General features: G+C 39.0%; 7 protein-coding genes across 7 annotated transcripts; 2 read left to right on the top strand and 5 right to left on the bottom strand.

Moving 5' to 3' along the window:
* Positions 1–3220: 3220 nt before the first annotated feature.
* LOC306967581 (uncharacterized protein) lies at positions 3221–7012 on the top strand (the record flags this gene model as incomplete). The annotated part of the gene is made up of 6 exons (XM_079562663.1): positions 3221–3253; positions 3328–3570; positions 3645–3919; positions 6207–6267; positions 6349–6591; positions 6737–7012. 6 exons carry the CDS (start codon positions 3221–3223, stop codon positions 7010–7012), a joined length of 1131 nt encoding a protein of 376 aa, XP_079418789.1.
* Positions 7013–12359: 5347 nt separating this feature from the next.
* Positions 12360–13056, top strand: LOC306967932 (gamma-crystallin M3-like; the record flags this gene model as incomplete). Its single annotated transcript, XM_079563139.1, has 3 exons — positions 12360–12374; positions 12462–12701; positions 12778–13056. 3 exons carry the CDS (start codon positions 12360–12362, stop codon positions 13054–13056), a joined length of 534 nt encoding a protein of 177 aa, XP_079419265.1.
* Positions 13057–15069: 2013 nt separating this feature from the next.
* On the bottom strand, positions 15070–21361 carry LOC306967934 (gamma-crystallin M1-like; the record flags this gene model as incomplete). The annotated part of the gene is made up of 3 exons (XM_079563141.1): positions 21125–21361; positions 15424–15675; positions 15070–15345 (listed from the first exon to the last, which is right to left on the bottom strand). The coding sequence occupies exons 1-3, from the start codon at positions 21245–21247 to the stop codon at positions 15070–15072; spliced, it is 651 nt and encodes a 216-aa protein (XP_079419267.1). The 5' UTR covers positions 21248–21361.
* Positions 18831–19581, bottom strand: LOC306968292 (gamma-crystallin M2-like; the record flags this gene model as incomplete). The annotated part of the gene is made up of 3 exons (XM_079563634.1): positions 18831–19103; positions 19190–19432; positions 19573–19581. The coding sequence occupies 3 exons, from the start codon at positions 19579–19581 to the stop codon at positions 18831–18833; spliced, it is 525 nt and encodes a 174-aa protein (XP_079419760.1).
* Positions 21362–22304: 943 nt separating the features above from the next.
* LOC306967580 (gamma-crystallin B-like) lies at positions 22305–23259 on the bottom strand (the record flags this gene model as incomplete). The annotated part of the gene is made up of 4 exons (XM_079562662.1): positions 22305–22580; positions 22657–22899; positions 23007–23078; positions 23254–23259. The coding sequence occupies 4 exons, from the start codon at positions 23257–23259 to the stop codon at positions 22305–22307; spliced, it is 597 nt and encodes a 198-aa protein (XP_079418788.1).
* A 287-nt stretch (positions 23260–23546) lies between these two features.
* LOC306967579 (gamma-crystallin M3-like) lies at positions 23547–24321 on the bottom strand (the record flags this gene model as incomplete). The annotated part of the gene is made up of 3 exons (XM_079562661.1): positions 23547–23816; positions 23996–24238; positions 24313–24321. 3 exons carry the CDS (start codon positions 24319–24321, stop codon positions 23547–23549), a joined length of 522 nt encoding a protein of 173 aa, XP_079418787.1.
* A 673-nt stretch (positions 24322–24994) lies between these two features.
* LOC306967933 (gamma-crystallin M2-like) lies at positions 24995–25901 on the bottom strand (the record flags this gene model as incomplete). Its single annotated transcript, XM_079563140.1, has 3 exons — positions 24995–25270; positions 25528–25770; positions 25890–25901. 3 exons carry the CDS (start codon positions 25899–25901, stop codon positions 24995–24997), a joined length of 531 nt encoding a protein of 176 aa, XP_079419266.1.
* Between the last annotated feature and the right edge of the window lie 35 nt (positions 25902–25936).

The raw sequence follows: 25936 nt of genomic DNA, 5'->3' as shown, positions 1-25936 counted from the left end.
CACGTATTGAAACAGCCAAAATACAAAAAACAAACATAATGAAGTTTTTAGAACTTTTTACAACTGTACAAATTTATCTACTGTATAAAGCTATCATTGTGTTGCTGCCCATGGATCCTACATTAAGATGTAAGAACTAACTATTGTCATAGCAGTTAAATAATCAAAACAAAATATTCTTCCTTCATAATGATGGAAGGTCAAAATGGTGCCCAAAACCCACCCATAAGTAAAAAAAAAAGAAAAAAAAAAAAGAACAACGAAAACTCAGATAAGAAAATATAATGTCCCGGGTTCAAACAGCTTTTTTATACTCGAAGCAGACTGTCAGAGTTTTAGTGGCACCAGCAAGTTCCTGGGATGGAGGATGGACAAAGGAACCCTATCTGCTCAGACTGTGTATGTTTTTATTGACCTTTTAATTAGAAGAACAGAAATTGCAAGCCATAATGCTTTCTCGCAGTTGATAAGCGTCATGGTCCATGCCCGTAGTGGTCTCCCCCTCCCCTCTGTTTCTCTTTGCTTGGCTTACCTTGTTTGGAGTTCCTGGGCACAGCCTTTGCTCCTGGACCTGCACCTAATCACCTGCTGCAGTATTTAAGCATGGTTCTTTCACCACTTCTCTGCTAGATCATCAGGTAGGTCATCTACTGTGTCCTCGTGTCTCAGCCTTCCGCTGCTCAGAACTCACCGGTCCTGCCTCGTCTCCAACTTCTAAACTCAAATACTCCAATAAAGTCTTTAAAACTCTGTTGATCTAAGTCTGCTTTTGGGTCCTCCTGGTTCTTGTGTGACATTAAGCTTATTTAAAAGTCGCTTTACAATCCAATGTAAGAACTACAGAAAAAAATAAAAACATGTCTTTGTCTTTTTCATGTTCATGGCATGCAACTCTATGTTGTTCTCAATGTATGGGTCTTGCACCAAATCAATCAGGTCAAGTCAAGCAAAAGAACAGTAAACACTAAAAACAACCAGTACACATGATGTGTACGACTGAGAACTTACATAAACAACAGTTGTACAGCATAGAAAACGAGTTACAGGCCAAGGGTTCTGCAAATTTTCAGGCCGCGACCCCCACAATCACCAGACCAACAACTCGGAGTTTGAACCCTCCCCTTGCAAAATGTAATTAGTATTAATAATAATTTTAGGTCCAAAACATTTATAAACGGTCTATTATTGTTCATATGTTTTGATATTTTGTTCAATTTTTCTAATACATGCAGCTTTCAATTAAAAATACACCATATTTGATGTTACAAATTTGATAAAGTTTGTCTTGAAATAATCTCGCAAGCCTTCTGGAGGTCCCGACCTCCACCTTTGGAATCTCTGGACTCGCCAAAACTCAACCCCGACAGAAAGACTGAATTCATGACGATCTAAACTGGCAATTCACACAATTTCTGAATCTATTATTTTGCCTTTAATTTCCAATTAAAAACACTCAATGACTACACAAAGTCACTAACTGCTTTTAGGTACAGTGGAACAGATGTTTACATACACTTTATAAAAAGACACATTTGCATTTTTTTTCTCACTGTCATGATATGAAACCAGAATTAAGTTTAGGTCAATTACACTTAAAAAAAAAAAAAAAATCTATTTGCCAAATTCCAGAAGAATGAGCAATATATTTACTTTAGATTTTTTTGGTCACTTTTTACAAAGTCAGAAGTTTACATACACTAAAATTACAATATTGTTAAACAATTTGAAAGCCCACATGACGATGTCATGACCTTGGAAGCACAAGTCTGGTTCATCCTTGAGTGTAATATCAAGACACTTGAAGGTGCCAGGTTCAGTGGTTAAAACAATGATGGAAAGGACCAGCCATCATACAGGTCAGAAAGAAGGCGGGTTCTGTGTCCTGGAAATGAACATGCTGTGTTTGAAATGTGAATATCAACCCAAGAACAAATGCAAAAGACCTGGTGAAGATGCTGAACCCGGTAAGAGTTTGTCATTATCCAGAGTGAAACAAGTACTGGACCGACACGGGCTGAGAGGGAACTCTGCCAGGAAGACGCCCTTTCTCCAAAGTAAACCAAAAAAAGCCAGATTGGAGTTTGCAAATGCACATGAGGATGAAGACTTACATTTTTTGAGACATATCCTGTGGTCTAATGAAAAAACATGGAATTGTTTGGCCATAATGACCATGGTCACGTTTGGAGGAAAAAGGGGGAACCTTGTAAGCCTGAGAACACCATCCCAACTGTGAAATACGGGGGTGGCAGCATCATGCTGTGGGGTTGTTTTGATGAGGGAGGGACTGGTGCACTTCACAAAATAGATGACATCATGAAGAAAGAACACTATGTGGAAAAATTGGAGCAACATCTGAAGACAATCAGCCAGGAAGTTAAAGCTTGGCCTCAGATGGGTCTTCCAAATAGACAATGACCCAATGCAAATTCTCTCTCGTTCTTTTAGCATTTAGCAAATATACATACTTTTTTAAATTCTAATTGACCTAAAAAAGTAAAAGGTAATTCTGGTTTCATGTCAGTGAGAAAAAAGCAAATTTGTCTTTTTATAAAGTGTATGTAAAACATCTAGTTCCCACTGTATGTGAACACTATTGAACTCAAAGGGCAGTAAAACATGTGGAAAATAATAGGTGTCAGCATCACTGACTTTGGGACCCATGTAAAACAAATAGAGTGAATATAAAATATGATCAGGCCAGAACATCTTAAATTTGAATCAATATCAAGAAAAGTAAAGCACAATGTAACATATCATATTTTGAACACACTCTTTTGTCTTGCTCCTCATTGGTATCACTATCACCAATTTTCCACATGAATTGACTAACTAAGCCAGCTATCAAGTTTGTAGTTAAGCTTGATAGCTGGCTTAATTTGTCAATTAAGTAGTGGTAGTAGTTAAAACTACAAATTAAATACAAATTAATTAAAGTTTAATGTCTACTTTTAAAACAATATAGTCATTATCATACTTTTCACAAATTACCTGCTCTGTTGAAAACAATAACTATAATAGAAGAAAAGGCTTTTAAATGTAGTGTGTCACTCAGTCATTGACAACCTTGTCAGTCCATTGGCTCCAATAGTAAAATGCTGAATATGGGTTTCTCTGAGGGGCGCCACTGACTCTTTACATGCCGTTATGTATAAAAAGAAAGGGTTAAACCAGGTAGAAGGCAGTAAACTTTAAGGGCAGCAAACCATCCACAGCCAACATGAGCAACACTGGCATGAGCATGAGGGGAAAGGTAATATGAATATTAAAAAAAAAAAAAAAAAAAGGTTTACACCTTTTTGTAAACACCTATGTTTTCTTTTATAGATCATCTTCTATGAGGAAAAGAACTTCCAGGGGCGCTCCTATGAGTGCATGAGCGACTGCTCTGACATGTCCTCCTACCTGAACAGGTGTCACTCCTGCAGGGTGGAGAGCGGCTGCTTCATGGTGTATGACCGCACCAACTACATGGGAAACCAGTACTTCATGAGGAGGGGAGAGTATGCTGACTACATGAGCATGATGGGAATGAGGGACTGCATCAGATCTTGTCGTATGATCCCTATGGTAAGTAATATGCTTTATTTACAATTATTTTAGAATCCAGAGTCAAATGACCAAAGCAACATGTTATATTACAGCACAGAGGCCAGTTCAGGATGAAGATCTACGAGAGAGAAAACTTTGGTGGTCAGTCGCATGAGCTGATGGATGACTGTGACAACATTCAGGATCGCTACCGTATGAACGACTGCATGTCCTGCAATGTGATGGACGGTCACTGGCTGATGTACGAGCAGCCCAACTACAGAGGCAAGATGATGTACTTCAGGCCCGGAGAGTACAGGAGCTTCAGAGAGATGGGCTGGAGTGGCAATAAGTTCATGAGCATGAGACGTATCATGGATTCCTGCTAGTAAAGCAACTAAATGTTTACTAACAATGTTTAAATAAAGACTTTTGCAGTATTTTTTTGTGAAAATGTATTTTATATTTACATCTTACTGTATGTAGCAAGTCGAACAATTTAACAACACCTTTTTTGACAACAAGACATTATCAGGGTTGGGCCTCAGCAAGTTTGCTGGTTTCAAAGACAAGTCAGAATATAAATAAGGCATTTTGAAAGGATATCATAGATTTGGCTCTCCTTAAAGGTTGTTTTTAGGCTACTGTATACAATAAGCAGGCTACAATAAACTCTCTTTTCACCAAAGCAAAAAATGTTTAAATATCCTTTTACCATGTCTGTAAAACAGACAGCCAAAATGAATAGCCACAAGCTAATAAATTTCCTCCGACTCTCGCATTGTGGTAAATGTTGACCTGTCTAGTGACCATCGCTGCACACTACTTTTGAGAATACATTTTGGGGAATGTTGAGTGCACTATTTTTTCTCTCAGAATGTGAGAATGTGAGTTAATGAACAAACATGAGATTCATGCATGTAGACATGCCATGCAGGATTGTAGCCATGGGTTAATGCTGCATTCATGTGGACTGGGGTGCTCATTTTCCCGAGATGTGACATCGGTAACACTTTATAATAATGGTACATGAGTTCATGTATGATTTTCATGAACTTATGCATGAATTAATGCATGATTTCATGATACATTCAAGCATTACTAAATCATGACTTCTCAGGAACAAACATGATTACATGTTGCTTCATGGATGACTTCATCCCTGAACTAAACGTGTAACTACTGTAATGAATGACATGAAAATCTACCTAATTCATCATGATCATGAGGTTCACATAAGAATGCCATGAATTCACTAAAACAGCAATAAAATGACAGTAAAATTATCAACAATCACGATCCTGAAGATCATGCATGAAGATCATGACTTAAATGGCAGAAATCTACTTGCAAATTATGCAAGTAAAGTAAAGTTAACTTTTTTAACCTGGTGAAGACCCAAATAAGATCTCCAGAGGTGGTCTTTAACAGGTTAAAATGTTGTAGCAACAATATTCTTTGCAGCCAATTGTTTTGACAGGCATAAAGTCCCCATAAGATTCCACATTGTAGCAAACTGAGTCGAATCTACTAGGATTTGGTATCGCAGCAAAGCCAGCATCCCACCATGAATGCCAAAAAGTAGTGCGATCTTCGCCCCCATAAGGTCATGGGTCAGCGTCATGGGTTGCTGCATGCTCTCCAGGCATTTCACCCTGGGCTGTCCTGACCAATAAAGCCTATGGGGCAAAACGTCCTTAAAAAACTTTAATAACTTGGAGCATGCCAAGGTAGCAAACTATATGAAAATATGAGACATCTGACATGATCAGGTCATGCAATATTTTATGGTAAGCACACCACACACATAACTCACAAAATAGATGATGCAAACATTTTCATATGTCTCTAAAATGCAAAAATATTGTTAAATAGTATATCAAAATTTCAGATAGAACTAAAACTAAAAAGTAGATGTATCAAAAATGTATCAAATAACTCATCTTCCCCTGTGATTTTCTGCCATCTGCACACTGATGTTAATATTTCCCCCCTTTGGTCTATAATTTGCATAATAGTAACTGGAAAAACCTTACTGAAAAGGGGCTGGGGTCACAGAGGTGTAATGTCTATTGTTACTGGTTACCCCTGTTTGCAAATCCATTTTGCCTAACATTTGAAAAAAGATTAGCAAAGGTAAACTATTGTCAAAGAAGGCAGACAACATTTCTAGAACACTGCATTTGTTCTGGATTGGAACAGAGCATTGAATAAAAATAAATAAATAAATAAGTAAATAAATAAATATATATATATATATATATATATATATATATATATATATATATATATATATATATATATATATTTATATTTATATTTATATATATATATATATATATATATATATATATATATATATATATATATATAATGTTAAATATATAATTTTGCATTTGCCTAAAATGGTAACTGATGTAATAACATATACTTATAGTAAACATCAGTCTTCTGCAGTCATACCGTGTATTATAGCTGCTATAAAAAATAAAGGTGACTGGAGTCTTTATAATCCAGTCATGTGATTTACAGTGCAACATACTAACAGTGAACACTATGGCAGTCTATACCCAGTTGCTTGGTCAGGTATTTACACAATGGGGGCCCACACACTGTGTAGCATTTGGTGAGGTATAAAGGCAAGGGTTAACACAGACAGGACAGTGCACCGGTAGCAGTCGCAACACCAGCAGCTCAACTGTAACAATGTCCACCACAGACATGAGCATGGGCAAGGTAATTATTATATATGGCAATATTTCTTTCATGAAAGATTTTAAAGACATAGTAAGCAAATGATTACTGTGTGTCTTTCAGATCATCTTCTACGAGGACAGGAACTTCCAGGGGCGCTCCTATGAGTGCATGAGCGACTGTGCTGACATGTCCTCCTACCTGAGCAGGTGTCACTCCTGCAGGGTGGAGAGTGGCTGCTTCATGGTCTATGACCGTACCAACTACATGGGAAACCAGTACTTCATGAGGAGGGGCGAGTATGCTGACTACACAAGCATGATGGGAATGACCGGCGGTATCAGGTCTTGCCGTATGATCCCTATGGTAAGCGCAAGTGACAAAAACTAATTCTGACATTTCTTGTTTGCTACAAAAGTAAATGTACTACAATAAACTGAAAATGGTTGTCAGAAGATGATTCTGCAATAAATGTTATAGACCAAAACTAACTTTAAAATTCATCTTACAGTACAGAGGCCAGTTTAGGATGAGGATCTACGAGAGAGAGAACTTCGGTGGTCAGATGCACGAGCTCATGAATGACTGTGACAACATTCAGGACCGCTACCGTATGAACGACTGCATGTCCTGCCATGTGATGGACGGTCACTGGCTGATGTACGAGCAGCCCAACTACAGAGGCAGGATGATGTACTTCAGGCCCGGAGAGTACAGGAGCTTCAGGGAGATGGGCTGGAGTGGCAATAGGTTCACAAGCATGAGACGTATCATGGACATGTGCTAAAAATGTAAACCAACCAAATAAAATATAACAACACGATTTCTGTGTTCCTTTTTTATGCCAAAAGAGTCACTGTGATTAAAGTGGGGACAGGACAAATTGAGAAAACAATATCCAACAATTTAAACATAGCATATGGATGGATATAAGGGACATTTGACAACAAATATTGTTGTACATTTTCTAGTCCTAAAGCTAGCATTAGAAATTAAATCAAGACTTAAAAAGTACAGTGACTGCACAAAGTAATCAAACTACTCTTGTTATACAACAAATGCCCAGAGGATAAAGCCACTGCACAAGGTTTGCCAGCTTCTATAATCAGAGCACTGGAATAAAAGACCAATGGTCAATGTGTATCGCTCCATAAACTGGGTTTCATGTTAATCTGCTTGTAATCTGCCAAATACAAGAGGCCAATCACAATACCCACCAACATACACTATAAGAAGAATTCATTCGAATCTACCAGTAAGTTACAATTTCATAGTTAATATCATTTCCTGGTATACCTGTGATACTGTATATATATAATAATTGGCAAAAAGAAAGGGGATCATTGAAGTGTCTGATAGTAATTACAAAGAAAATAACACATCGTATTTCTCAAAAAAAATCTCTCAAACTTCGCAACAACTTAAAGAACTAACTTGTTGACCTTAATAAATCCTTTTCGTAGTCCCTCTGGGAGTAATACAAGTGTTAATGGGATGATTGGAGTTCTTTCGTCCCGGTGTCTCTGGCCAGAAAACCACCCTTGCAACTTACCCTGCACCGGGTCGGAGATGCAATAAACTGTCTTCCCAATGATTATACAAATGATATTTTTCTCAAATTTTCTAAATTGTCAACTCAAATGACAGTCAGCACAATTGTCAAGTCTTTAGCTGTTAGAGGATCATTTGAATGTGACTGAAAAAAAATATAGTGACAACAGGCTCTTTTGTGTCAAAATAAATGTAATAAACAACTCAAAATGCACTGTTCCAAATGATTATGTACAGCAGCGTTTCAATACATTTTAAAGGTTGTAAAGAACTGAACATTTTCAATTATTGAATTTGCAGCATTAGGAGGTTATATTTACTGAAATAAAAAGCAATTTGAATAAAATAAAAAAAACACCTTAACAGGTCAAGTTACATTTTAACATAGGCTATTTGATAGCAGCTTCAAAATTCTTGCATCCACTGAACTTGTGTTTCTTTGCAGGATGTCAGAATAGCCTCCCAGAGTTCGCTTGAGGCTCCAAAGGTTCTCAATAGGGTTGAGGTCAGAGGAGGATGGGGGCCACATGAGTTTCTCTCCTTTTAAGCCCATAGCAGCCAATGATGCAGAGGCATTCTTTGCAGCATGACATGGTGGGTTGTCATGCATGAAGATCATTTTGTTACGCAAAGCATGGTTCTTCTTTATGTACCATGGAAGAAAGTGGTCAGTCAGAACTCCACATATTTTTCAGAGGTCATTTTCAGACCAGGGAGCCTAAGCCTAAAGGGGCCGACCAGCTCTCTCTCCCCATGATTCTGGCCCAAAACATGACTCCACCGCCTCCTTGTCCGCCTCCTTGCTTTCTTGGAACATGGTGGCCAGTCACCAACCATCCACTACTCCATCCATGATCTGACCATCCAGGGTTACACATTGTGTAATTGGGTTGTGGCACAATGTACAATATCCCTCTCTCCCTTTGTCTTGTCTGTCAGCGTAGTATTTACTCTCTCACGGACAATTAATGAGTAAAAAAAACGCGACATGCTACGATAGCTGCAGTGGCGCTTATGGCCTCTAGGGGCATGCAAGAGCTAGTTCTACGATGACTCAGCACTGAGTTTTCTTGTCTGGAAATGGGAAAGGTTTTGGGTGCTCTGGTTTCCACTACCACTGAAAACATGTATAATAGGGTGCGGCCAAAGGCAGAACGCTAATCTGAGAGTCGTGGCTCTGACAACTGCTTGAATATTTCTTCCTACTCTTCACCCCCTTCCACCAGGTCATGTCCAAAAGATTCTAAGGGAAAAAACAACTCCCCTTTAAAAATGCAATAAAACTAGTAAGTGCAGACTTGTACTTGTCCAACGGTGCAACAGGTAAAAGGAACATTTGAAAAGCTAAAAACCTGATCAACCAACTAACCTTTGGCAGACAGATAATACAAATGAGCAGAAAGGGGAGGGGGAGTGATTGCAATTACAGAGCAGCAGATGAGGCTACCGTTAGTGAAAAACTGATTAATTCTGGGAGAGGAAGCTGGTGTGGAGTTTGCATGTTCTCCTCGTGTCAGCGCTTCACCCGGTTGGCCTTAATACTCATGTTGAATGTACAGAATTACTTTTTAATAGCCTATTATATTGTTTATTATTAGTATCATACACAAGGCCTACTTCACTTCACAAATGGAAAATACCGAAATAAACACAGATCTGTCCATAGGCCAGGCACTACTCACTGGCTGCACAGTTCATACGCACAGAAACTTGTATTGTTATCACTTACAAGGTAGATACATTTGTACAAAAAAGTCAGTAATTTGGCATCTCTTATTATCTTGGTTGCTTAGAAATTTTCAACATTTTATAAAGGAAAATCTTTTTTTTTTTTTTTACTTGATATTGGGGTCCCTTCAGGGCATTTGCGACGGTCCATGCCATAGACGGTAAAAATAACACTGCCTCTGCTCATTCCTCAGTCCCTGTTTACGTAAATAATTACGCTCGAAATGCTGGATTTACAGACTCCTGTCTGTAGCATGTTCCTAACACAAAGTCAGGCCCTCAATAAAATGTTCCTTACGAAAACCCGCCTGGTCCCTTTAACTGTACCGAACCCAGCGCTATCATATAGAAAGTTATAGAAAGTTTTTAAAAATTAGGCACCAGGCTTTACAGTTGTTTAAAACATGTCTAAAGTGCAATGCTTTCTAATGGAAAACTAGCCGCTACTAACCGCTGCTATACAGACGTACTACAGCAATGGAGGGCGATAGCGGCATCCTGCGTCATGGTCACGAAGCAGAGCAATTGCTTTATGCTTTACTCTCTCAACTGTTTATTTCAAATCTGTTGGCACTCTGAGGAACCATGCTGGCTTGGGGGCCCCAAACAGCTGCCTGAATTAATTGTGTCACGGGGCTTAGTGCCCCAAACCTTTAAAACAATTGGTCCCAAGAGGAGTAACTCTATTAAAACAACAATACGCAACGCAGATAAAAGTTTATAAAGTTTATTTACTACAGAAATAAAAGGTTTAAAAAATATTGTCCCAGGCCTAGGCTAAAATGGTCTAAGAAGCGTCTAAAAAGGGGAATTTGTTGGTCGATAGGTGCGCCAGTCCATCCGGGGGGGAAGCGCTCTGCTGGCGTGGAGTGCGCCGTCCACGTCTGCGCGTAACGGGGGCTGGAAGTAGGACACAGGCCGTCAGGACAGTTGTTAAACTTTCACGAAAAAGTGCCAAACAGGGCGTCTGCCACTTAATGCCAAAAACACGCAAGAAGGCCACTTAGCTGAGAGGAGGGGGATGGCGAACTCTCCCCCTCGTCCGACTTCTCCGCAGATCCCAGTCAGAGTCCGGTGCCGCGCTCCCCCGACTGCTCGCTGTTCGGCGTCTGAAAAACTGTCTTCCCCCACCACGCACACCTGTGCCCAATTCTTTACTGATGTCGTGGGCTGGGTCGCTGTTCCGCACACACTCTCAATCGCTCTGGTCACGCCCAGCTCTCACATCCAGTCTCCAGTCACCCCGTGACAATTGTCTGCGGAAGTTTTCCCTACCACTTACAACATGTACAATAGACCAAAATGAATAAGAGTGTGAGTGAGCAGTTGGTGGTGGTCAGAGAGGCCAATGGCACAGTCATGCGTTTGTCAGTCTACCCCTGGGGCGGCTGTAGCTACAATAGTAGCTTACCACCACTGAGTGTGGTGTAAATGATTAATGACTTCAGTGAAGTGCTTTGAGAAAGACTTCGCTAAGATCAGAGGAATAGTGTCAAAACCAGACTTAGAGAGACTTATCCATGCATTTGTCTCCAGCAGGTTAGACTACTGTAACGGCCTGCTCACTGGCCTCTCTGAACGAGCCATCAGAACGCTGCTGCTCGAGTCCTGACAAGAACCAGGAAATACGACCATATTAGTCCAGTGCTCTGGTCTCTGCACTGGCTTCCTGTCACTCAGAGAATAGAATTTAAAACAGCTCTGCTTGTGTACAAGTCTTTTCATGGCTTAGCACCAGAGTACATCTCTGACATGTTACAGCCATATGAACCGTCTCGGGCCCTGAGAACTTCAGGGAGGGGCCTCCTGGTGGTTCCCAGAGTCAATAATAAACACGGTGAGGCTGCGTTTCAGTTTCATGCAGCTAAAATCTGGAACAGTCTTCATGAGGATGTGAGACAGGTCTCAACTCTGACAATGTTCAAATCCAGGCTGAAAACTGGTCTTCTTGCCCATGCATATGACTGAAAGTATTCTATCTGCACTCTTGCCTTTTACTGTAATTGATTAATTTTATGTTGATGTTTTTATTGATTCTACTTGTTTTCTTGTATTTATGCAACTGTGAAGCACTTTGAATTGCCTTGTGTATGAATTGTGCTCTACAAATAAACTTGCCTTGCCTTGCCTAGTACAATGTATTGATAACATTGGGCAATAACCCACACCATCTAGCTGTGCAGAGGAGCTGAACAATTGCCTTTAGTCTGGGATGGCCTCAGTGTTGGAAGAAAAGCTAACTCAAATAACTCAAATAACTATGTGTGATAGTCCTCATACACAATTTGTATTACCTTTGTTTATGACGGTCTCAATATGTAGTCCATTTAGAGTAAATGATTGATGGTGCTTTCCTGCTTTTCTATGTGAAAGTGAATTTCTCAACTGTGGATGCCAGCTTATCTTTTTTATCTTTATGTGCAAATTCACTTGTAGTCCACTTGCTGACAGGACAGGCCACGATAACACTTGACATGAAACATTACTGCTTCTGTAGAAGAGCGCATATACTAAGACGTATCTTGTCTCTGGAATAGAACGAACCTCTCTCAAGTAATAATAATAATAATAATAATAATAATAATAATAATAATATGTTTTTCAGCATAAATAAGCATACAGTAAATGAGCATGTCAGTGGGCCTCATCCAACAAATGCAACCACCGCATATAATGGAGTGTATAAGGTCACTTTGAATTGAACAGTACGTGGGGCCTCTGCTCTATGTTGCTGTTGTCAGGAATTTGAACAATGGGTCATGCAACCTTTGGCTGTGAGGTCTGGTATAAAAGCAACGGGGCAGGTATCGAGAAAATTGCAGTCATTTTAAGCCGCAAAGGTTACAACTCTAGTCATGACAATGGGCAAGGTATGTAGTATTTGACATTACCATTACCAAAAAAGAAAATATGCATATTTTTCTGAATCTTGTATTATATTTGCTTGGTGTTTTCAGATAATTTTCTACGAGGACAGGAACTTCCAGGGTCGTTCCTATGAAACCAGCAGTGACTGCGCTGATATGTCCACCTACCTGACCAGGTGTCACTCCTGTAGGGTGGAGAGCGGTTGCTTCATGGTGTACGACCGCACCAACTACATGGGAAACCAATTCTTTGTCAGGAGGGGCGAATACTCTGACTACCAGCGTATGGGCATGAGTGACTGCATCAGGTCCTGTCGGACAATCCCTATGGTACAGCAAATCAGGTTTATGATTGGCAAAACATAAAGGTAAACATGAAAAATAACATTTCCCTTTTTACCTGTAGCACAGAGGACAGTTTAGGATGAGGATCTACGAGAGAGAGAATTTCGGTGGTCAGATGCACGAGCTCATGGATGACTGTGATAACATGATGGATCGCTACCGCATGAACGACTGCATGTCCTGCAATGTGATGGACGGCCACTGGCTGATGTACGAGCAGCCCCAATACAAAGGCAGAATGATGTACCTGAGGCCCGGAGAGTACAGGAGCTTCAGAGAGATGGGAATGAGCGGTGTTAGGTTCAACAGCATGAGGCGCATCATGGATTCCTGTTATTAAACTTTTGATGCAATGCAAAGATACAATAAAATCTAGTTATTCCCATTACTTGGTTGTACATTTATTAAAACAAAGTGTAAAAAAATATTCTGTTTAAAACTATTTACAACATGGCAGACAATGTAGAAATTTCCATTAACAATACAATATTGTTTACAACAAGCAGTCCAATTAACTTAAAGAGATATTTCAGGATTTTTTTTTAGGGCCTCATTTCCTAGTTATCCAGAGTGTTGCTGATTTCTGGAGGTATTGTTTTTGTAAGTAAGTAAGTAAGTAAGAACCATATGTTTACCATATGTTTACATACACATTTGTCATGTCATACAAGACAAATTTTTTCTCACTGTCTGACATGAAACCAGAATTAACTTTTATTTTTTCTCTGGTCAATTAGAATAATAAAAATTATTTATAATTGTCAAATTCCAGAATAATGAGGGATAGAATTTTCTACACAATTTTTGTTACTTTTTACAATGTCAGTAATGAACATGCACTAAGATTACTATACCTTTAAACAAGTCTGGTTCATCCTTGGGTGCAATTTCAAGGCACTTGAAGGTGCAAGCAATTAAAAAAATGTGTAGAAAATTCTATCTCTCATTCTTCTGGCATTTGACAAATAGATTTAATATTTAATAGATTTAAAAATTCTAATTGACCTATAAAAAAAGTTAATTCTGGTTTCATGTCTGACAGTGAGAAAAAAATGCAAATGTGTCTTTTTATGAAGTGTATGTAAACATCTGGTTCTCACCGTATTTAACATTTATACAGGTGAAAATTAGAATATCATTAAAAAGTGCATTTACTTCTGTTATGCAACTTAAACTGTGAAACTTATATATGATAGACTCATTACATGCAAAGTGAAATATGTATTGCCTTTATTGGTTATGATTTTAATTATGATTAAAATTAAATTAAAATTTGAATATTTTGGAAATGGACTGTAAGCCATAATCATCCAAATTAAAACAAACAAAGGCTTGAAATTTGTCACTTTGCGCTTTGAGTCTCACATTTTAAGTTGAATTACAGAAATAAATGAACTTTTGAACAATATTATCATTTTCCGAGTTTCACATATAAAAAGAATTGAGTATGCCGGTCTCATTTTTATTAAGTGCTAGTAATGGAGTCATTAAAATTAAGTACATACCAAAAATGTATATTTGTGCTGTACATTTTTGTTGGTCATTATGAGAAATTGTTTTGGAAAGGCTGACATCCTAATCCTTTTATACACTTAAGAAGTCAGACCATGATGAAATCTGATAACAAAAGGAGCGATTTTAATTGGTCAACATACTGAGGTATTTTTTGTAGAAAAAGCTGTGTAGTATTTATTGGGGTGGTTGGGGGTTATAGAAAGTGAATGAATGTTTTAAGTGGAACTTTGTGGGCAGTCAGTGGTGGCAATGTTTAATTTTGAGTGTAGGCTAATTGGTGGGTCGCATGTAAGTCAGCAGGCAACGCACAGCCGTCCAACACAGAAACTCTGGTTCCCCTTTATGATTTTGAGTGATATTATTACATACATCAGAAGTCAAATGGCTGTGCATATATTGTAAAAATTGCAGAAAGTCAATTTCTGTTTCCCTAAAACACTGTTATGGATTAAAAGAAAGTGCACAATTGAGAGGTTCAAATAAGTATTTTTATGCCAAGCATTGCAATGTGATGTGCTAAATTTCTTATAGTTTTAATGATATTCCCCCAAAAATATTAATTAATTTTACATTTTGGTATGCAGGTGATAATAATCAAAATACTATGAAACACTTTGCAAATCAACACTGTGTATGGTCAAAGCAGTGAGTTGAAATTTTCCCTGCACTGACCACCTATTTATAGCCTGAAAGACGCTTGGACATCCCTGCTGTACACTTTCTTAACTGTGTTAAACATGAAATGTTTTGATGAACTCGGATTATAATACAACACCAGAAAAAGTTAACTCACAAGATTATGAACAGATGGTTTTATTGAAATGAATAAAACACAGGTTTAGCACATGTCAGTAATACGCTTCATGCTCATGAACCTCATTCCACTCATTCCCATGTTCATGAAGCTCCTGTACTCTCCGGGCCTCAGGTACATCATCCTGCCTCTGTAGTGGGGCTGCTCGTACATCAGCCATTGACCGTCCATCACATGGCAGGACAAGCAGTCGTTCATGTGATAACGGTCTTGAATACTGTCACAATCATCCATCAGCTCATTCATCTGACCACCGAAGTTCTCCCTCTCGTAGATTCTCATCCTGAAAGGACCTCTGTGCTGTAGCACAAAAGTGAGTTTTAATCATAAATTAAAATTGTATGAATATGATCAAATGAAAGTGAGCTAGCATCTTACATTGGGGATCATTCTGCAAGATCTAATGGAGTCAAACATCATTCCCATGCTCATCATGCGCTGCATGTCATGATACTCTCCCCTCCTCATGAAAAACTGCATGCCCATGTAATTGGGACGCTCGTAGACCATGAAGCAGCCACTCTCCACCCTGCAGGACTGACACCTGCTCAGGTAAGAGGACATGTCCGAGCAATCACTCATGCACTCATAAGAGCGCCCCTGGAAGTTCCTCTCCTCGTAGAAGATGATCTGAAAGATTTAATTAGATTGTTTTTATTTCTTTTATTGAAGTTCAAGCAACCCAAATACATTTTAATATTGTTCAGAATAAACTTTACCTTGCCCATGTTGATGGTTATGAATGTACCCAGCAGATGGTTCAACTTGCTCTGCCAACATCATGATACCTCTGCCTTTTTATACAAAATCCCAGGGGGCCATGATGTGTTGTTATTCAAATGTACAAAGGTGATGAATTAGCAGTTAGACTTTTGCTGAACGAGGCCAATAAATGTTTAACAATGGATCTCTCTCCATACATTTCTGGCAGCAGTCATCTGTATTGTCTATTACAGCAATGAGCTTTGTGTGTGCTCTATTCTCATAGAGAAGGTTCGTCATGTGCTGCACAGTCTGATCATCACTGATGAATACTATGTAAAATCTCTATTAAACAGAAGAAAAACAAATACATCAAACTAAAAAAAATTAGTATTCTCGCCCATTTGGCATGCGTAAGGAAAAACATTCACCCACTTTAAATACAACCATTTATTGTGCCTTTTCAAGTGTTTACTCTGTAGATTACATTACTCATACTATATGGATTACATTTAAATAGTATAATTGTGAAGTGCAAAATATTTCCACTTAGGTTTTCACAAATATTTCAGCCAAAACACATTAGGTTATCAGCAACTTATAAAGTAGCAGCCTACCAAATAAAAAGTTAACTAGAGCTTAGCAAAAGCTCTTATCGTCTACGTTAGTTGACAAACAAAAATTGACAATTTACCAAGCTTGAACATCATGTCATTGCTGCGATCACCTCAAAACGATGCTAATCCAAAATGTTAAGTGTTTAGTGAATTATCTGTGCAGTTTTTGCATAGAAGCAAAGTAGGTCGTCAGGTTATATAATAATATGAACATCGTTACCTGCTTGTAGAAAGCTTGCGTGATTGTTGTTTGTATTGATGATGATGATGATGATTCTTTACGCAGTCTTGGAGAAGATCAAGCCAGCAACAGAGTGATTATCATTTACCTGCACTATTAACATGGCGTTAGCTCTGTGGAACTGCCCCTACTTTTTAAACGCACAAATGTATACCTAAGACAATTTGGGCTATGTTTGTGTTGTTCTGTGCTGTAAAAATCTTCGATAGTGCTGTTGTTGTTTTGGAGATGCTGATGATTCTTTGTTGCATGCAGCGCCAGGGGTAGGCAACGTCAGGCCCGGGAGCAAAAACCGGCCCTCCATCATTGAACCTCTGGTCCTCAAGAGAATTTTGAGGAATATTATTACACAAATCAACAATCAATTAAAATGCTAATTTTGAAATGTCTTAGCACAAAACCCATTTAGGCCATATATGAAGTACAAGATTGGCATTTCAAGTAACTGGTGCTTTACTTCGGCCTAAAATTGGAGGGTCCGGCCCCTGGTCTTTTGAAGATGAAGAAAGTCGGCCCTCCATGACGCAACCTTCCTGCTTTAAAGTTTGCAATATAAAAAACAGAAGTCGGACAAACAGAAATCTTTATAGCACAAACAAATGTTAACACCATTTTCAGCCGTTTTGGATTCATAAAGGGCAGACTTATGCTGCCTTCATGTGGTCTCGAAATTAAGGTAAACATCACTTGTCCAGTGTAAAATTGCACATGAACGCCACCTCGTATTTTCCACCATAGATATATATATATATATATAAAGGCTAGATGTCTCGACGCGCTGCTGGCCAATGGAGGGCGACGTCCGCCCATCTTGCCCAAGGAGCTTGCTCACTCGTAACATTGTGTTTTATGATGCATATAGTTTTAAATAAGATTCAAGATTCAAGATTTTTTATTTGTCAAACCATGTGAATGGTTTGAAATTATGTTTCGCTCATCCTTGATTGTGGAGCGGGGGGAGGGGGAAGAGGGGTGTGAGGGAGGTCAGGGAGGTCAGGGAGTTCAGCTCCCCGATGGCCCTGTGTATGAAACTGTTCTTCAGTCGACTGGAACTGACCCGTAGATTGGGGTAGATCCGCAGTCTCCTCCCTAAAGGCATACCCTTGAAGAGACTGTGTGATGGGTGCCAAGGGTCCATGGAGATTTTGATGGCTTTGCAGGTAAGACGGGTCGAGTACATGTCCTTAATAGCCATAACTATGGTTTGGTTTGTTATAAACGTCAGAGATGTAGTAATGACACTGCACATACGAATAAAAAAGAAAATCTTTATTTCAACATGTTCCAGCAGAATTATAACCACGTTAATACGTTTGTTGATCCGTGAAGATTTCAGCGAGATAAGTGGATTTGTGTTCGTGCTAATCACTCACTTACTTGAGCTCGCCAGGAAGCTTCCCTGTGACAAGATGGCCGCCGGTAAGGCCAGAAGTGACTCTGCCTCAAGACATCTAGCCTTTATTATATGATAGCTATGTTTTTCACTAGGAAACTGGGAGATAATTTTGATGCCCGAGATCCCAAGATGGGAAAACTTTTGACCTTCCAACACAACAGAGAGTAATGATGACACGCTTTTATGTCTTTTAGCTGATTGTTATGAAGCCGACATGTGCATTTAGCTATTTAGCTCCTCAGTTTTAATATTGCCAATCTTTTTATGTTATTTTTTTTTTAAAGGAGGTATAAAGTAGCAGTAGTTCAGCAGTTTACAGACGACTTTCTCATGTGAATTTGTTTGTAATGTACTGTTTTTTTTTTTTTTAATGTTTCACTTTGCTATGACACAAAAGCACTTGAACACAATGCACTCGTACGTTCCATTTCACATCTGGAAAGGATCATCTTTACCAGAGCATGAAGGTAGCATAACCTCAGATCAGACCAAATAAAAATAAAATAAAATAAGAAATAAAAATTCACTGCACAAAGCAGCACAAACAGCACAAACGACTGATATACTTTTTATATAAATTAGATTTTTGTTATCTTGCTTCAAAGTGTGCATCATATACTAGAATTACAAAAGACTCGAGAAGTGTGTCATAATTATTAGATTTTATTAAGCACATTTAACCAAAACATTGTTTTTCAAATAGCACTTTTCGGCTTTGGGAATAATTGAATCTCCAATGTATATAAAAACGACACATTCACAAAGGGTTAAAAATTCAACATCTTTAATAAACAAAATGTTTTTATCTATGTACAGATTTGCTTAATGGCTAAAATTCTGTGACCCTCCGGAAGGATCCCACAATGGCGCAGGTGGCACACCAGTCACGGTACCTCCGGTACTCCCCAGGCCTAAGGAAGTACTGTCTGCCCCGGTAGTTGGGATACTCATAGAAGATCCAGAAGCCATTCATTACGTTACTGGAGTAAACATGGCGATGGTGGAAACGGTCAGACACACAAGGACAATCATCCATAAACTCCATCATATGACCGCTGAAGTCAGGTTTCTCATAGATTCGCAATCTGTAGGAGCCACGATACTATAGGAGCAAAAATGTATAAAAATATGAAGACAAATATATAGACATTTACATTTAAATAGCAATCAACAAGCTTAGTTCCTCACCACTGGAATCATCCGACAAGAGCGAATACAGCTACTGAAACCCATCCATCTCTGATAGTCAGGATATTCTCCTCTTCTCATGAAGTACTGGTGGCCCATAAAGTTGGGTCGCTCATAGATCATGAAGCAGCCACTCTCCACCCGGATTGAGTTGCAGCGGCTAAAGTATGAGTGAAGGTCTGTGCAGTCATTGCTGCACTCATAGCTCCGACCTTGGAAGTTCTTGTCTTCGTAAAAAATGATCTGTCAAAAAAGCAAGAAATTGTGCTAAAATTCTACTTTTCCAGGATTTATCTAAACATTTTATAAAGTGTAGTGAGCAAATTAACAGTAATATGTTTATCCTTGTCATCTGACAAGAGAGAAAACACTACAGTACTCACCTTGCCCATGGTCTCCGTTGGAGAGATTCCCCATGTTTTCAGGGCTTTTTATAGTACCTCTTGACAAACAAAGCATTGTTATTCAAATTCTCTCTCATAGTTATAACTGAAGGCTACTGGCACATGTTTACCTTATTGTTAGAGCACAACATTGGGGCAGAAATATGGATTTGTACTTGAAAACAGGATAAATAATTAACTGGTTTGGTGTTTTGACATGCATGGACAAAGGAAAACACTAGTATGGTATCCACACATCCAGGGGACAATAGCCTCAGAACAATATGGAACAACCCTCTAGCATTAAATATGTTGCGTAACAGAGCAAGAAGCCACTCTCTCGGCCCACAACCCAGTCCTAGCACATCACTAAATGCAAATAAGTAAGTGCGTTGTACTTTCTGTCTGTATGTCAATTTCAACGTTTTACAATATCTACTATGCTTATGTTTTTATTGTGTTTTAAACAGTAAGAAGTTGATGTAGGTTATCAGTGAATTTTGTAATAAAACCCCGGTATGACTGAATATATGTCACTTAAATTAACTGAAACACAATCAAACTCAAATCAAAATCAGTTCCAAGAGATTCTTTTAAAAATGAAAACACATTTGCATACGTACGGGAAAGAAAGATAAACATTACATTTACATACATAAATAATTAGCAATACTTAATATTTGCGGTGTTTAGTACATGGTTTACTCAGGGACAGTCCCAGTTTGTTGTCATTTCTTAGTCTGTGTACATGTTTTGTAATTGTACCAATGTCAGTTTTGCAATGACTCGAGCTCATAAGAGGTTTATTGGAAGCAGCTTAGCTGAGAATATGTTGTTGTTAAATTGTTTTTGGTGGTTATATGGTAGGTGTGTCTGGCAATTGCTTCCTGTGCTTCCAATGTGGAGCTGATTAAAACCATACTCATACCATACATGGATAAATGTCACCCCGTAAGAACAGCTAATCCCAGTCTCACAGAAGGAGCTTTGCTATTGCTTGATTTGGTGTGTCCAATCACATTAGCCTGTACAACACCTCAACAGTCATACAATAGAGTTACAAATATGTAATTATTACCCATTTATTTTATTGACAGTTCAATTGCGCAGCAAGGACAAATCACAACCCAGATAATCTTTTAATATAGTTTATTGCTTGGGCAAAAAGAAGAAGAAATGTTGGCAACTACACAAACTTTAGTTGAAATCTGTGATTCTTCTGATAGAGCCCACTCTGGGGCTCGTGCCTCCCCAGTCGCTGTACCTTCTGTACTCTCCGGGTCGCAGGTAGTACATTCGACCCTTGTAGTTTGGTTGGTCATACAGCAGCCAGTAGCCATCCATCACATTACAGGAGTTGAAGTCAGACATGCTGAGCTGGTCTTGGAGGTTTGGGCAATCATCCACCAACTCATGCATCTGCCCGGACATATCAGAGCGCTCATACAGTCTCAGCTTGTAGGAGCCTCGATGCTGGCAGAAAAAAAATAAGTCACACCCCTGTATTGTTAGTTGCTGAAATTTAATAACAGGTCAACAACATTTGACATACCTGGGGAATCATGCGACATGATCGCACACAGTCATTGATTCCAATCACGCGCTGGTTATCCGAGTATTCTCCTCTCCTTAGGTAGTACTGGTTGCCCATGAAGTTGGGGCGCTCATAGACCATGAAGCAGCCACTCTCCACTCTGATAGAGTTACATCTGTTGAAGTAGGAGTGAAGGTCAGCACAGTCACTGCTGCACTCATGGAAGCGCCCCTGGAAGTTTCTGTCTTCATAGAAAATTATCTGGGGGAAAAAATTAAAATAACAGTTCAGTAAAATGGGAGCTCAGAGGTGTAACTTGACCATTTAATCCAGTCCTGTCACCTTCCCCATGATGTGTTCTGGCATCAGTTATTTGTCATTAGAGTACAGCGAGTCAAGCCACACTGCTTTATAAAAAAGGAGAATGGGCAGCTCTGTGATTGCACAGCATAAAGTATTGTCATTCAAATATAACGCTAACTGAGTTGATGGGGGTGGAGCGTGAGGTTGGGATCTCTTTGTATGACTCAGATGTTTGATGAGTTTTTGTTCTTTCTACTAGGTTCACAATTTCACCCACAAAATGTATATTGTACCCGACACGGTGCACTGAACAGCATCAGCACATCTCATAATAAATAAAAGAAAACACAGTGTCTGAACACAAGAGCACATCAGTTGTTCCGGAGGGATTATATTAGTTTCTGTATTACAATGGTTCTCAAACTGTGGTACTGTGGTACTGGTGGCACTTGGGCTTCTTCAAGTGGTGCTCATTAGGGATCAAGTGCAGACATTAGTAATTAGATATAACAAAATTGTTTTAAGTTAAATGTTCTTCTGGTTTAGACATGTTTTAGACCCAGTTTTGTTGTTTATTAAAATCAAATATTTTGTGAGGTGGTACTTGGAAGGTTAAATATCATAGGAAATACTTCTTGTGAAAACCTTGAATCACTAGTGGGTGACAATTAAAACAGATTTTAAACAAAATTACCAACATGAACCATAGCAATTCTTTAAAACAAACAAACAAAAAACAACAAGAAACAATATCTGTCACATTCAAAACATTCAAATATTCTTTATTGTATGGAGATGAGCACTTCTCTCATAAAACATTAGGAAAGCACAGAATGACAAGCAGTACGTGGTTGTGGGTGTTCACCATCATTTAGTACAGTTTTAGTGTGAACAGTCAGGAATAATCTGTGATGCGCCTGATGGAACCCACCTTTGCAGAGCGCCCACCCCACTCACTGAACCTCTTGTACTCTCCAGGCTGGATCAGATACATCCTTCCGCTGTAGTTAGGATCCTCATAGAAGAGCCAGTTGCCATCAGTCACATTACAGGAAAAAATGTCTTCAATATGGAAGCGGTCCATGACACTTGGGCAGTCATCCGCCAAATCCATTATTTGACCTCCAAATTCTATGCGCTCATAAAGCCGCATGTTAAAGCAACCTTGCTCCTGACAGTAAAATATGACACACAGTTAACAGCCAACTGACAAAATCACAACTAAAAAAGATATAAACAGAACTTACACTTAGTATTAGGCGACAAGAGCCGACAGATTCAGAGGGCGCCATTCTGGTGTGTATATCAGGATAATCTCCACTCCTCAGGTAGTACTGGTTCCCATTGTAGTTGGGCTCATCGTAGATCATGAAGCAGCCACTTGTCACCCTGATGGATTTGCATCGGTTGAAAAGGAATAACAAATCAGGGCAATCACCCATATGCTCATAGTGGCGTCCACCAAAGTCCTTTTTTTCAAAGAAGATTATCTGGAATCAAAACCATCTCTTTAGTTTTGCTGAAGAGAACCTGTATCTCAATATGTTATATAACTGTATAAAGAAATATATTTTATTAAAGGAACTGGCATGCTTACCTTTCCCATTTTGTCCTCTTCACATCCTGTGTCTTGCTCTATGATCCATGCATCCTTTTGGAGACTCCACTTCTGTTACATATATAGTGAGAATGTAAAATGCAGACTCTGCAGTTGTCATTCACGTTAAAAATATTCAGGAATATTTCCTGCAGTGTTGGGTTGCAGTAAATAGTGTTATGGTTGCACTGAAATAGATGATGTTCCTTATTTACCATATTTGTCTCTTATACCTCTACATTACAACCTTCATTTTCACCTCTTTTTAAGCTTGAATGGCACTTTAATTATTTGTGGATGCATGTTGTCAGAATAAAGAAAATATCTATCAACATCATTATCTGTATAAATACAATTTGTGCCACTGCCACTACGACTGCACGTGTTCCTTGAAAATGTAAATCTGTACAGTTCCACAAATCACCTTGCATAATGTAGAAAATATTAACAACTGACTACATTTAACTGTAAATGTCATTTTATTCAACGTATGATACACAGCAAAAAGGAGCAATTTTTCTAGAATTGTTTTTACTGTTATTAGAGATCCGCTAGGCGCCTGATGGAGCCCATTCTTGAGTTGAAGCCACTCCAGTCACTAAAGCTGCTGTACTGGCCAGGGCGTAGGTAATAGTGGCGCCCTCTGTAGTGAGGGTGCTCGTACACCAGCCAGTGGCCCTCCACATTACAGGAATTGAAATTTGACATGCGGAAGCGGTTCATTAGGTTGGAGCAGTCATCTGTCAGCTCCATCATTGAGCCCCCCATGTCAAAGTGCTCATATAGCTTCAGCCTGAAAGAACCACTGTGCTGTGAACAGAAAGTTCAAAAGTGATGTGTTGATTTGGTCTGAATAGAGTATTAGTTTGATTATAAGAAAATTGCAATATATATATATATATATTACACAATAAATTCACAGAGTGTATCTTGCTAGAAAATCTGTACGATTTAGGTTCCATTTTATGATTTCTCATAAGCAATCTTACCAGAGGAATCATGCGGCAGGATCTGACACAGTCAGTCATTCCTGTCATACTCATAGAGTCAGAGTAATCTCCTTTCTTCAGGAAGAACTGGTGCCCCATGAATCCGGGCCGGTCATAAATCATGAACATGCCACTTTCCACCCGAATGGACCGACAGCGGTCAAACATTGACTGCAGGTCTGAGCAGTCACTCATGCATTCATAGAAGCGACCTCCAAAGTTCCTGTCCTCATAGAAGATGATCTGAGGATAATAATAGTGCAAACATAGGGCCATCAATTGGCATTTCATAGGAGTAACTCCTACTCTTTGGTTACCTTTCCCATTTTGTCAGCTGTGTTGACCAGACCGTCATTGTGTTCATGTTTTGCATGATGTTTTATACCCCATGAGGGCAGTAAACCATTTGTCATTATAATGAGGACTGTTGTCAGCACAGATCATACAAGAGTCTTCCCCTGTTTGTCATGGCCTCTGCTTGGTTCTCCATTTTCTAGCCATTTTGTAGTTCAAACAATGAGATCTAATATTTTTTGATCTGTGCAGTGTCATTTGCTAGATCACAAAAATAATGTACTTGATTATTTTCTCAAGTTACATTTTCCTCAAATTTCAACCTTTCCAACAGACTTTCTGTTGTAAATCTTTTTATAAAAACAAATATACACCAATAGTAACCAACAACTGTATATAATTAGCACAGTCACCTTTTAAATTAGGACCATGGCTTCTAACAGAGGATGATTGGCTGAAAACTTAGTTACCACAACGTAACCAAATTATTATAAAAATCACCTTAAATAAATACTCATAAGCAAAGAGAATAGTTTACAAGCGATGAGTTTATTGGCTCAATAAAAGGATCCAATACTAAATTTGCTCCTTGGTTTTGCGAAAAGGATGTTGTTATGCCCAAAGTATTCAATTTGAATTTATATGAGCATTAAAAAAAAAAGAAAGAATTTGAAAATGAACATCATCCAAACAAATGAAATCTGTTTAAAATTCTGTAATCCTGCGGAAGGAGCCAGTTGCAGCACAGGTGGCCCCCCAGTCACTGAACTTTTGGTACTCCCCTGGCCTCATGAAGTACTGGCGCCCCCTGTAGTTGGGGTGCTCATACAGGGTCCAGTATCCATCCATCACATTGCAGGAGTAGATTTCACGACTGCGGAAATGTTCCTGAACCGACTCACAATCTTCACTGAACTCCATCGTCTGACCCTGGAAGTTAGGCCGCTCGTAGATACGAATGCGATAGGGCCCCTCGCTGGTCTAGAAAAAGACACGCTGTAATTAGTGATACAGTTAAAACCTTCAATAACTAAACAACCTATTAGTAGCTAAAATTCACTGTGCACAGACTGTGTTAAAGAGAAAGTATACTTTAAATTAAACAAAAAAACATTCACAAATTTCAAATCTTCCTACCAATACACTATTGTCTATTCCTTCATTCCCATTCCCCAATGAATAATGTAAAGTTCAATGATTCAGAATAATGTAAAGTTCAATGATTCAAGAATACTCACATAGGAGAAGGTACGACAGGAGCGGATGGTGTCATTATAGCCCATCCAGCGCTGGTAGTCTGGATACTCTCCTCTGGTGAGGACGTACTGGTATCCCGTGTAGTTGGGCTTCTCATACAGCACCCAGCAGCCACTGTCCACCTTTATGGAGTTACAGCGACTGAAGTGTGGGTGCATGTCAGGGCAGTCAGTGTCACACTCATAGGAGCGACCCTGAAAGTTTCTGTCCTCATAAAAGGTGATCTAACCCGAGAAGAGATGAAAGGATGACATGTAGACATATAAAAACAATTTTGCATATTTTATGCACTATCATAAATATCAGGTTGTATATTGACATGTGAATAAAAATGCAGTCTTACCTTGCTACTCATCCTGGAAAGTACGCTGGAGCCAGTCACCTGCACTA

This window comes from Gobius niger, assembly GCF_951799975.1.
Source record: "Gobius niger genome assembly, chromosome: 9".
NCBI lineage: Eukaryota > Metazoa > Chordata > Actinopteri > Gobiiformes > Gobiidae > Gobius > Gobius niger.
This window is presented reverse-complemented; position numbering and strand designations above follow the sequence as displayed.